This window comes from Galleria mellonella, unplaced genomic scaffold, assembly GCF_026898425.1.
Source record: "Galleria mellonella isolate WM207_F2 unplaced genomic scaffold, CSIRO_AGI_GalMel_v1 utg139, whole genome shotgun sequence".
In the NCBI taxonomy this organism is placed as follows: Eukaryota; Metazoa; Arthropoda; class Insecta; order Lepidoptera; family Pyralidae; genus Galleria; species Galleria mellonella.
In genome coordinates, this window is record NW_026441995.1 from 4717570 (window position 1) to 4729976 (window position 12407).

The 12407-nt window shown below is 32.7% G+C and overlaps 3 protein-coding genes across 7 annotated transcripts in view; 1 reads left to right on the forward strand and 2 right to left on the reverse strand.

The window, feature by feature from the left end:
* The window catches only part of LOC113513100 (uncharacterized), a 54784-nt gene extending 48430 nt beyond the window's left edge, over window positions 1–6354 (reverse strand). Inside the window, exon 1 of one of the 2 annotated variants that reach the window (XM_031909313.2) lies at window positions 5940–6354. In XM_031909313.2, the coding sequence (XP_031765173.2) occupies window positions 5940–6065 (126 nt within the window). In that variant the 5' untranslated portion in view covers window positions 6066–6354. The remainder of the gene's footprint in view (window positions 1–5939) is intronic. The other variant, XM_052903610.1, reaches the window with a different exon arrangement.
* A 356-nt stretch (window positions 6355–6710) lies between these two features.
* On the forward strand, window positions 6711–9277 carry LOC113511117 (nudC domain-containing protein 3). Its single transcript, XM_026894717.3, has 5 exons — window positions 6711–7009; window positions 7095–7561; window positions 8203–8388; window positions 8627–8742; window positions 9081–9277. Exons 1-5 carry the CDS (start codon window positions 6903–6905, stop codon window positions 9255–9257), a joined length of 1053 nt encoding a protein of 350 aa, XP_026750518.1. The 5' UTR covers window positions 6711–6902; the 3' UTR covers window positions 9258–9277.
* Window positions 9278–12125, reverse strand: LOC113511096 (zinc-type alcohol dehydrogenase-like protein SERP1785). Of its 4 annotated transcripts, none has more exons than XM_026894697.3 (2): window positions 12023–12125; window positions 9278–10476 (listed from the first exon to the last, which is right to left on the reverse strand). In XM_026894697.3, exon 2 carries the CDS (start codon window positions 10421–10423, stop codon window positions 9389–9391), a length of 1035 nt encoding a protein of 344 aa, XP_026750498.2. In that variant the 5' UTR covers window positions 10424–10476; window positions 12023–12125; the 3' UTR covers window positions 9278–9388. The 4 variants fall into 4 exon arrangements, with proteins under 4 accessions (XP_026750498.2, XP_026750490.2, XP_031765157.2 ...); XM_026894689.3 differs by having other exon boundaries at window positions 11944–12086; XM_031909297.2 differs by having other exon boundaries at window positions 11936–12082.
* Between the last annotated feature and the right edge of the window lie 282 nt (window positions 12126–12407).

Consider the following 12407-nt stretch of genomic DNA (forward strand, 5'->3'; position numbering starts at 1 on the left):
TTTTAGCATAATGCTTATATCGATTTTATTTTACTCAAGTGCATATATGTATATGTAATTTTATACACCTAATAATTATAAAGAGAACAAAATTATAAGACGCTGATAGGTTACAATTGCAAAAGATGTGCAAAAGATAGAAAGCAATGGAAGTCGTTAGAGGAGGTCTTTGCCAAGAGGTCTTCAAGTCATATTATAAAAAAAAGAAATTTCTTTAAAAGTCACACATACCTATATAATATGAAAGGAACTTCGGGATATAAAGACTATTATAATACATACCACAGTATAAAGAACTACTCCTTCCTTACACTGTGCTAGTAGAATATATGAGGGGAAAGAGATGCTCTAGCAGCGCTATTGCTACCCTAGCAGCTCGACCTGGGGGAAAGGGCTTGTTAATAATGAGATTTAATAGCCCCATTGCTAGCAATACACCCTATCAGATCGACCTCCACGCAGTTTCTCCTGGAAACTATTGTGGTTAATTCTTTTAATTAGTCATTGTAGGCCAACTGACTGCCTTCATCCTCACCTGTCACCATTCACTGATACCCCACCAGCTTATGCCGATATCGAAGGCAGGGTTGCCATTCCATTTTCATCCATTAAAAAAACCTACACGCGGTTCCCCCTGCAAACCATAGTGGTTAAATCTTGAATTTGCTACGATGGACTAAATGACTTGCTTTCATCTTCACCTATTATCACTCATTGGTGCCCCGCCAATGTATATCGATAGTGCAAACGGGTCTACCGTTTATGAGAAGTTATTGTCTTCCAATTCTTAAAAATAACAATTCATAAATTTATAAAGTTTCTAGAAATAACTGCCTAGATGATCTTACTAGTGCATTAATATTTAGGATCAAGTTCGAATAAAATCATAACTATCTCTTCTCCACTTACTGATCCTACTTCCTACTAATACTTAAAATATGAAAATTTGTAAAGACATTTGGATATCCTGAAATTATGATTACTTTTCCAACAAATGTGTATAATAATATTGTTTTAATCAAATATGAATAACTTAATGGAAAGGTATCCAAATTTTGTTAAAAGTAGGTATTACAGAAACACTCTCTATATAAAATTCGTAAGAAATCGAATCATTCAATTAATTCATCGATATTTTTTTATTTGTACTACTATTGAACATCAGCAGATTGCCATATGGACGCATCAATTGTTTGTTTACATTTTCATTAACTTCTATTGGAACAAACTATAACAGCACGTTAACATACTAACTGTGATGCTACGGTTAAATATAAATATCTTAAAAGCGGTTGACTGTCGAATAACCGTGTTTTATTGAGATAAAAATCACATTTTCTAATGAACTTATACAATCGTCTGACACCGCCTTCTCTCTACTTTCTTTGATCTTTGCATAATACATTCAGCGATTCAGTCGGTTGCTCCATGTCCGAGTCTGTTAAAAGAAAGTCAATCTTATTCTCTGGTAATTTGTCACACACAGTGGCGATTTTGCCTAAGTACATGTAAAATCACGATTACGTAGCAAAATGCTTTACTACCACAACACGTTGATTTACGTCTACGGCATGCATGTTCGGTAATATTCGCATGGGTTTCATCACTTTCACGATCGATTTCTCTTGAGCTTTCCATTGTCATCCCATCCGTATGATCTATAACGTAATAGTTATTAAGTAATAGGTAACTATCATTAATCGTACTGTACTTACTTACTTAGCTTTACTTATATTTTAAATTCGCGTAGTGCTGCTCGCAACATAACCGTGAATCGCGCTCATGTATAAGAGCTTCGAATTCAAAACTATTCGGTTATTTCTGAACGTAATAGTTGTTCAATTTACGCCTGATTTACTATTAATGTTTATATTTATCCATTTAAAAAATTGTGATTTAATTATACTGTATTATTGGGGATTACTAATAACTCTACGTGAGTTCATACTGTCTAATACTTGGAATTAGAACTTAATAGAACTGTCATATAACTAGTTGCCGTAAGAAATTTCTGGAAATCTTTTCTTAGCACTCGCCTACATTTACAAAGGAATGCCAACACAAAATTTCATACCAGTACCTCTAGAAATTTTCGTTGCATGTTGAATTTGTTGAAAAAAACATTGTATGACAGTTAATCAGTTAATGGTTCAATATTTTTTACATAGTTAGAGAATAATGCCATATTTAAAGTACTATTACTACTTTGATAGTATTTAAATAAAATAGTTTTTTTTTTAATAATTTATCTATAATACTATATATTATTTTTTGGATAATTTACAGTAGGTGGCCAAATTATTATACTCATCATGATTTTTTGATGTTCATTCGAAGTATTCCACATTTTCGGTAATTCACTGGTCTTTATTTTTCTTCTTTCGGTTATTTTCTGTTACTACGGACTTACTTCTATATTTTGTGATATAATAACATTTGTATTCATTAAAAATTTTGACATGGCAACACCATAAATCTCGGACATCACGTCGCCCATTTCTTTCCGGCGTTTGGCGCGTGTAACACAAAGTTAGAAAAGGGTGTTTTAAAATTTTTTTTGCTGTGAAATCTTTTGATTCAAGGTAATATGTCATATTTCTATTATTATTAATTATAAATAGTGGATATAAATTTTTTTTTTGTATTGTTACTTGGTTTTTTTATGTTGTTTTGTCATTCTAACATCAAATATCGATTATTTTAGCCATGGGAAAGTGTTCCGATATTTCACCCAAGAAAAGATCGGAAATAAAGACGCTTTTGTATCATACAAATCACTCACAACGAAAAATTGCGGAATTAGCAGGCGTTTCACAGTCCACAGTTAGAAATATAAAGAGAGTGACAGACGAAAACAAATCTTTATCACCAAAACGTGCTGGCAAATGTGGAAGAAAACGCCTTACGACGCCTCGTACAGAGAGGGAAATAAGGCGTGTTACTATAGAGAATCGCAGAAAGCCCCGAAAAGTTATTAAAGCTTTGTTAGATGACGCTGGCGTAACATTGTCTGACAGAACGTTAAGGCGAAGACTTAAGGAGCTGAATTTCAATTGTTGCCGCCCTTTGAAAAAGCCTAAGTTGACTCAGACAATGCGTGCTAAACGATTGGCATTTGCTAAAATGTATAAACACTGGACTGTGAAAGACTGGGAGAAGGTAATCAAGTCATATTAATTGTATTTTTTTCAATTTTGATATGAAATAAGTGATCCTAACATGAATCTATTAAATTTACAGGTCTGCTTTTCCGATGAATCGTCAATTCAAATTCTCCAGGACAATTCCCAGTTTGTTCGTCGCAGGCCAAATGAAAAATATGATGAAAGTTGTGTTGTGGAACGAATTAAACATCCTTTGTCCGTCATGATATGGGGCGTGATTAGTTCAAAAGGGAATGGTCGACTATATTTAGTTGAGGGAACTATGCGTCAAGACCAATACCTACGAGTTTTAGAAATTCGTCTTTTTCCCCAGATGGCCGAATGGTATCCGGACGGCGACTGTATATTCATGCAGGACTCAGCACCTTGCCATAAGGCCAAAAAAGTCATAAAATTTTTAAATGATAATAAAATAACTATTTTGGACTGGCCTGGAAATTCGCCAGACTTAAACCCGATAGAAAATGTCTGAGCTGCTCTTCAAAAGAAATTTCTAAGGAAAAGGTCATAACTACGAAAGTAGAATTGATAGAAAAAATAATAAAAGCATGGTACAATACACCATCACTGCAAGAAATTGCATCCAATTGCATTTCTAGTATGCCGCGCCGCCTACAAGACGTTATTGCCCAGAAAGGAGGTTTCACAAAGTATTAAATAAAAAAACATATTACTAAATATATAGCCTTTTTCGCACATTATAGTTTTTATTTATATTATTTAACCCATAAACTAATATAATTGACAATAAATATTGTTTAAACTAGACATGATTATAGATAAAACACATAACAAGCACGAAAAACTATTTTTTTTTTCAAATGAGTATAATAATTTGGCCACCTACTGTAACTGTGTAAACCTTTACTACATGCAAAGATTTTACATCTTTGTTATAATCACACCAAAGAGCAACGTGATGGTAAGCATGTCTAAAGCAAGTAGCTTTGGAAACGAATCCTTCACGCAAAGGTAAAAAAAATATCCTATAGCAGGTAAAAGTTTAGTCAACGAGTCTCAACGAGTTCGAGCAAAAAAAAGGTTGAGAATTATAGAAACCAGAACCTGTAAGCAAAAAGATACAACGTTAAGGGAATGACAAGTTTCTGTAAATATTAGAATTTGCACCTAGCTAGTTTGATAAAAATTTCAAACTACATATTTTGTTTAATGTTGAAAATTACTTAATTCTTTTTATATTAGATGTCGTACGTTACTTTAGTACAATTGATAAGTGAATAAAATGATGGGAGTACATCACATAAAGAGATAGTGCAACCTGCAGCCTTGAGGTCGTATATGTTACTTCAATGACCTGCGGCATCTAATAGCTGCTAGTAAGTGGCGAAAAATCTATGGCGTAACTACAAATGATCAAGAGATAATACTGACTCGTTCATTTTAAACTGTCTTCTAAATGAGGTTCTCTGTTTGATTTTTCTTTTTTTTATTATATGTCGTGTTAATGTGTCTATTTCTAAGTTTTTAAGAACTCGACAAGGTTTATACCTGCGTGTCGATCAACATTATTTCATGACGAATAAAGTCTCCGCTTTTGTGTGCGGAGTAAAGAGCCGTTTTTTACAAAGCAAATTCTACTTATTGAACCTTAGGTGTTACGAAACATCTCGTTTTGGATCTTTTTTATGTTTTCTTATTTATCTTATGATAGTAGTCGCTGATTTTAAACGGTATAGAATACGTAAGATCAACAATTTTTTTGTTGTTTAGGAAGAGCAAAACCTTCCACCGATTGCTGTAAAATGTATTTCTTGTTATACCTAAATTAATAGATATTTGCTTACTCTTGAATAGATGGGCATCTGTGTTTTCTATTTCGACATTCCTAACACAAGACGCCATGCACGATATCTAAGCAAAATGTTATTTGGGGTCCAGCGATAATGTTATCGGTCGTCAGCTCATGTTTCTTCATCTAGACAAGTGGGTGAGCAGGAGCACGGTGGTACAGTTAACCATACATTATGTTCGTAGCATTGATCGTGCATATTTATGCGTAACGTGTCTGCTCTAACGGTGCCGAAGCAAGGACTCAAAAGAATACGTGTTACAATGACTTACCAACTTAATTCAGTTTCGAATTAAACTGGGTAATACTATATATGCAACTTTAAAATATGTATCTATAAGTAAGCACCTATTATTGGTCAATCTTAAAAAATATATAAATTTTGTACTAGATATTTTATTTATAATGTTTATAAATATATATACGCAAGTATAATATTGTAAGAACTAAATTATACAATCGATTTCAATATTTACCTTGATATTTTTTAAATTCATAATTTATTGCTACAAAACAATGGACAATAAAAAAAATTACAACGCACAGTATTAACAATCATTTATTTCCTTTATTTTATATAAAAGTATTCTCCAATATGTTATCATATATGTATGTGTAATTATTATATTATCCTTTTAGAGTCCAAAAATGTAAATATATCAGTAGTTACCTATATGGCCTTGGCTTCATAAAATAATAATTTGGTGAGGTAGATGTAGACAATAATTACCAACAAGTGAATAGGTAGATACTTGTTCAATAAGGTAGGTACGTTGCAACAGATTCTCTTGCCAGCAAGTCAGCAGTTGTCAGCAATATTAATTAATTACTAGCGTCTATTTAATTATGTGCCAAATCTAAACCACTTGTAATTTATGAAATTTACATCATATACTAATTCACGCTATAGCACTAACTATCTATTACAAGAATTTATAAGTACAAAGAAAAAAAATATAACATACCTGTATATTACTGCGTTTTACTTCTATGTAAAGCCAGTTATCTGTTGAAAATGCTATAGCCATTAAAGCTGCAGCCACGATTGCTGTAATGGTCGCTATAGACAAAGTTACCGCTGAGCAAGGCATTTTTTAAATCTTCTAGAGACAGTAAGATAAGAATATAAAGAGAATATCACAATCACAACACTGTATAATAGAATTGTTCACCTATGAAGCATTTTCGTAAACACACAGCGAAACGGAGAACTTGACAGCACACTCACGATATAATAAAAACTCATATGAATGCGGTCATCGCCTGCAGCGTACCGAGTTCGCGCGCGAGACTTTGCCTACTTCGAATTGCCTTGCTTGCCTGCTTAGCCGCTCTCTTGCGGATGTGAAACTTTCGAAAGCGAGACTAGTCCTCCAAGTGGCGGGAATGCAAATTAAAAAAACTGGTTTTAGTGATGCTAGCACTAAAATCGTTGGTGTAGCTTGGCATCACAGAATTTTTTTATAATAACATGTATAGTACTTACGATGGTAATTATTATTCTACCTCGTTTCTATTTTAACTCTATTATATCAATCTAACACTAATTGTGAGAAAGGAACAATTTAATTCTTAGAAAAATTACTTCCTTTTTAATCTATATATTAACTGTGCATTCGTCTGCGGTCTGTGGCTATATTTAATCTGTCAACTGTCTAACTTAGCTGTCATAATAAAGAATTGTTATTCCAGACAAATTATCTTTTTGAAGACTAGGCAGCATGGTCTCCGACCTTAGCCTGTTCCAAACGGAACAAACGTACTAAAAAAAAAAAAAAAAAAAAAAAGAATTGTTTTTAGGTGTCAACGTTTCCTGATGTTTGCTATTCAAATAAATACGTATTAAATTTGCATTGTACTATCCTTTTTGTTTTATAAATTGAAACTAGTGTTCCTACGATATTTCCAGTACTAATTAATACCTAGTGATGGCTCATAGCTTCGATAAGTATGACGATGTACTATCGTCTATTCTTGTTAATGAAAAATCTATATTAGGTTTTTTGTCGGCTATATTTAATTTTTTAGCTAGACGGTAAGTTAAACAATTTTTTTAGCTTTTATAAACACTAATACAATAAATATGTATTAATATTTATGTATATTCTCTAACATTCTAGAACGGATTTCTATCTAGTTCCTGAAGGGCCTTACGAGAACATAGGTTTTCCACCTGGAGTTGCAGAAGAGCTTGTGTTAAAAGTTCTCAGAAAATGCGACCCAAAAAACTATAATAATATGCCCAACGGTGCTCGAAAGCCTGATTTGAATTCTGATTTAAACAACGAAATTATGTGCTCCACAGTAGCCCAGGAAGTAGAAGTTGTTGCCGACGAAGTCGAGGAAGCTAATGCTGATTCAATATCTAACACTGACACTGAACAGAGCACTGACTTAGTTGACAATACTCTAGCATTACCCCAGGAACCTCCAAACCAACCACAATCCAAAAAAGTTGTAGAAAATCAGCCAAAAACAATTCCAGATAATTATACTCCACCTGTGATACCTACACAAAAAAATAGTGAGACTTATAATGGAGCAGATAGAGAGAAATATTGTTGGTCACAGACTATTATGGAGTTGGGTATGTTATATGTTTTTTTTATGATTATAAATTAATAATTGTTTGAAACACCAAGACAAGTAACAAACAAAATTACTTTCACATTAATTATTATTATTTAGTAAGGATATCTAATACTGTAAAATAATTATTATTATGAAGGTAGTAAATAGCTAAGTCTTACACCCAATACATTTTATCTACTATCTGTAGCTCTGCCTGTATGAATCAATTTATAAAATATCCTATTTACTAAGTGTATCAACTTAAAATCTATTTAATATTTTTTTTGTGTGCAAGAATAACAAACATCCATTCATAGTCACATTTATAATAGTAGTAATATTGTGGCCTTTGATTAGAGTTGAAGTGGTACTATGAATTATTATATCCCACACTGTCTAAAAATATACTATTTTAATCAAGGATAATTGCTGTGTATCAAATAGTAATTTTATTAAACATTATCTACTTGTTTAAACACTTACTCCTAATGAAACATTATCTACTTAGATTAATATAAGTTAGACATATGCTTAGACTATATTGCTTGCAACCCCAAGATTGTTTTATACCATGAAGGTGACAAACAAGCCCAACTCATAGTAAATAGTCACTGTAACCTCTGGTCTATATATTGATATATCTATTTCATTCTTTAGATGTGATAGTGAAATTACCACCTGAAATAAAAACTTCTAAAGATCTCAAAGTGACAATCAACGCTGCTGACATTTGTGTGGCCAGCCGAAGTGGTGAAATAATAATTAAAGACACTTTACCATATAAGATTAAAACAATTGACAGCTTCTGGAGTGTTAGTGAAAGGAAATTGCTTATACATTTAGGTAAATATAAAATTGTTTTATTAATGAACAATTATTATGATTTCATACATTTGTATATTAGCATTTGCTAATATACAAATGTATGATATTTGCATCATAATTTTGTTCATTTTTTATTTTTTCTATGCCATTTATTATCAAATAGTCAATACTCATGTAAATAACAACTTTGATTTATAATTTAGTTTGTGTATTCAAATGTCTAACATTATAATATTCTTAATAACAATAATTTCAGAAAAAGTGCAAGAGCGCTGGTGGAATAAATTATTAAATAATGAAGAGCCAATTGATCTGTCAAAAATAGATTGTTCAAGACCTTTAAATGAACTACCTCAAGACCACATAGATAAGGTAATATTGAAATTATATTATCCATGTATCTTATAAATTAGTGTAAATAAATATTATTTCACACATTAGCTTTTATGTATGGCAATGCAACAAAAATTTTATTAATAATTAATTTGATATCACTGGTTATTTAATTAAATTATTTTGTTTAATTCTGCTACTTTAATTAGTATGTGTGTGACTGCTAGAGGTGTCTTAATAGAATTAATAGGAGCCAAAACTATAATTTTTGGAAATTCAGCCTGTCTATGTATTTGTTCTGGTATCAACATCTGGTATGGTAAGTTGTTAAACTCCATCATATTTAACAAGACAAATGTTTTACTATAAAATTTTAGGTAAGAGAGCTACAATGGAATCAGGAACAAAAACTAAAGGGTCTACCGACTAGTGACGAAATACGTAATATGGAAATACTAAAGAAAGCTTGGAATGCTCCTGGATCGCCATTTAGTGGTAAGGAATTTGATCCAAATGTACTCAATCAGTCATCAATCAATAATTTTCCAAATTAATAAAGTGAAATAAGAGCAGATTTATTTCATGTTTTATTTATTTTCATATATTTCTTAAACATTATAAGAATATTATTCGATTATTATGTGTTATGTTGTTCATATAAAGCACAATAGCCAAAATTTCTTTCTTAAAATCCAGACAAAACCAGTTTCCCAATTAAATGTTGTTCTTCCAAAAGTCTATGAGCTTCTCTTAAATTTGCTGCATTAATTGGTTTCATGACTTTTGTAAGAGTACATTTCAATTCTCCTTTTTCAAGCATCTGTGAAATTGTTTGTAAAATTTCTTGATGTCGAGATATATCTTCTGTTTGATATTTGATCCTTGTGCCCATCTGTTCTGAAACCAGAGTAATACTTTTCTCTTTTAGTGGCTTTATGTCAACTAAACCACTGCTGTCAACTATCAAACATATCTTTCCTTGGGGTTTGATTGCTTTCATTAGTGTATCCCAGTATGGATAAGGGTCATAATTAACTAGAATATAATCTAGTCCATTACCATATCCATTAGCTTCTAACTGCGGCAACAAATTTTGAGTATGATTGAGTACTATGTCAGCCCCATTATCAAGTAAAAATGCTTTGGTTTCTGATCGAGATGCAGTTCCAATAACTTTGAGTCCCAAACGTTTTGCCAATTGTGAAGCTACGGAACCCACACCACCAGCGCTGTTTATAATCAAGATTGATTTCCCTCTGTCTTTGTCGGATATCAATAGACGGTCGTATAAGGACTCGTAAGCGGTTACACTTGTTAACGGCATAGCAGCGGCTTGTTCGAATGTCAGATTTGTCGGTTTTCGTGCCACATGAACTTCATCAAGAGCTATGTATTCTGCATTAGAACCATTTCTTCCTAGGTTTCCTGTGAAAAATACTTCATCACCTACGTTGTATAATGCGGCGTTCATTGCTTTCGCCACTATCACCCCAGCACCGTCCCATCCTAAAATTCTTGGATTTGTTTCAACATTAGGCTTCGGGGCGCGTTGTTTGGTGTCAATGGGATTAACAGCAGTCGCTTTTACCTTGACCAAAACATCTCTCTTCCGCAGTTCTGGCAAGCTCAGTTCTAAATCGAGAAGACTATTCGTATCAGTGATTGGTAAATATTTATAAAGACCAACAGCCTTCATTTTTGACGGTAATTTATGTGCCATTTTTTCTGCTGTTTCTTGAGACGCACTTATCTGGTTGACAAACGCCACTATCACTAAAAGAGAAATAAACATAAGTGCTGTTTAGGCACCTTCGTAGTTTATCTAATTTTGTTATCACCCGCGGTATACCCAACGAATTACGCAATCACGATCACTTTGAATGTCGTGTCACGTGTCGATAGTTTGAATGTTAATATAAGAATGACTCTGCAATACGTCCAGTGTATATTTTTAAACTCTTCAAATGATTATGATTCCGGATTGTTTACTTAATTTAAATATTGCCTACTGCTAAGTAAGTAATATAAAAATGATGGATACGCCACAACATAGCATGTTATATTGTTATAACTGGAATAATAGATAATAAACTCCGAAAAAGAGGGTAAACCCAAAATATCTTCTTAAAGCATTTTAGCAAGCATAAGACTATGATATTTGCAACATCACATAGATAAATTATCTTATTAGGAATCAGGTAATTCATTACTATTTATAGACAATTTATAACTTATAGATTACACATCTACTGATTGCCAGTATTCATTATATCACAATATTACTAATTAGTCTAATGTAAAAAAAAGTACGGCTTAAACAGCTAGATTATTTTTTTATAAGTGTATCTCAATAGTAAGAAGATAGATTCAAAAGATCTATAACCCATATTACTGTGTGGTCTCGGCCTAAAATGGGCTACCTCTTTCTAATCCATGAGTGTCGTATGAGGCGACTAAGAATTAAATGGTCAAGGGATAGGCAGCAGCGTCCCTCTTCAAACATATTCAAAGCATAACTATGGTTGCCAAAACACCTGCCAAGTGTGGTAACTACTGGTAAAAACCCCCATATGGGGAGACCTATGTTCAGCAGCGGGCAGTTAACGGCTGATATAATGATGATAATTGAAAAGCTATATGATTAACGGTAATAGTTTTCAGTAATGGTATGGTACTATAATAATAACCCATATATTTATAGCCCACTAGTGTATTGTTGCAAGTAACACATAAAAGGAATATTCTTTAGCGGGGGAAGGGATTGTTAGTAAATCGGACTACCAGTCTCATTGGTAGTAATATATCTTGTCATGTCGACCTCCCCGTGGCCCCCTGCATTATCAACCATTAAACAATATACTTTATCAGGATACGTTGACTTTACGTTGAGCGTATTGAGCCGACTTCCTTCTCAACGTATACCATAATATACAGACGAAGGTTACCATTACATTTTCATCTCTAAAAAATCAAGGAACAATAACTTGTTTAACTACGACGACCTACGTGAGTTTTAAATATAGTTTTTAGAGTTCCTTAGCGTAAAATCTAGAACTTTATACATTTATCATGTTTAGTTCATTCGCAGATTACAATAGTTTAAGCATTTATAAATTATTAGTATTATAGCGCTTGAATTGAAGCATTTGGCGTTCCATTGTTTCTGCCTACCCTGATAGGAGATAGTCGTGACCGATGTATATGTATGTATAGCACTTAATTCGTTACATACCTACCTACCTAAAACGATACCCCCTAACATTAAGGCTACAATATTTACACTAAATATGGAAAAGAAAGTATTAAATGAAAATATAACCTATAATAGTTTTTGGTCTTTTTGTTTTGACTTTTGAATCTGTCAAATCTTCACTATAGACTAGACAGAAACTGTCATCTACCGTCGGTATTAGACTAATCTCTGGCAAAGATATTTTTAGAATGACCTAATAAAATATTTGTCCTTCACAGTCGGTTGATTTAATTAAACAAGCTATGGTATAACACATTAAAATTTATATGAACAGAATAAACTATGAATTAAAATCTGTAAATGAATCGATAACGCCATCTAGCATGTTATTATGTACTCGAGTTTACACATGCGCATACTATACAGCATGGGCAGCAGCGTCCCTATTAAAACATCTCTAAAGCCTAACTGCGGTCGCCAACCCGCCAGCCAAGTGTGACAACTATGTACT

Excerpts from the sequence above, each read along its gene's own strand:
- LOC113511117 (XM_026894717.3), top strand. The coding sequence starts at position 6,903 with ATGGCTCATAGCTTCGATAAGTATGACGATGTACTATCGTCTATTCTT. Across the intron at positions 7,562-8,202 it reads ACAGACTATTATGGAGTTGG|ATGTGATAGTGAAATTACCA; the intron begins GTATGTTATATG and ends TTCATTCTTTAG. Across the intron at positions 8,389-8,626 it reads GAAATTGCTTATACATTTAG|AAAAAGTGCAAGAGCGCTGG; the intron begins GTAAATATAAAA and ends CAATAATTTCAG.
- LOC113511096 (XM_026894689.3), bottom strand. The coding sequence starts at position 11,965 with ATGTTAGGGGGTATCGTTTTAG. Across the intron at positions 10,477-11,943 it reads GTTAGGGGGTATCGTTTTAG|TGATAGTGGCGTTTGTCAAC; the intron begins GTAGGTAGGTAT and ends TTTCTCTTTTAG.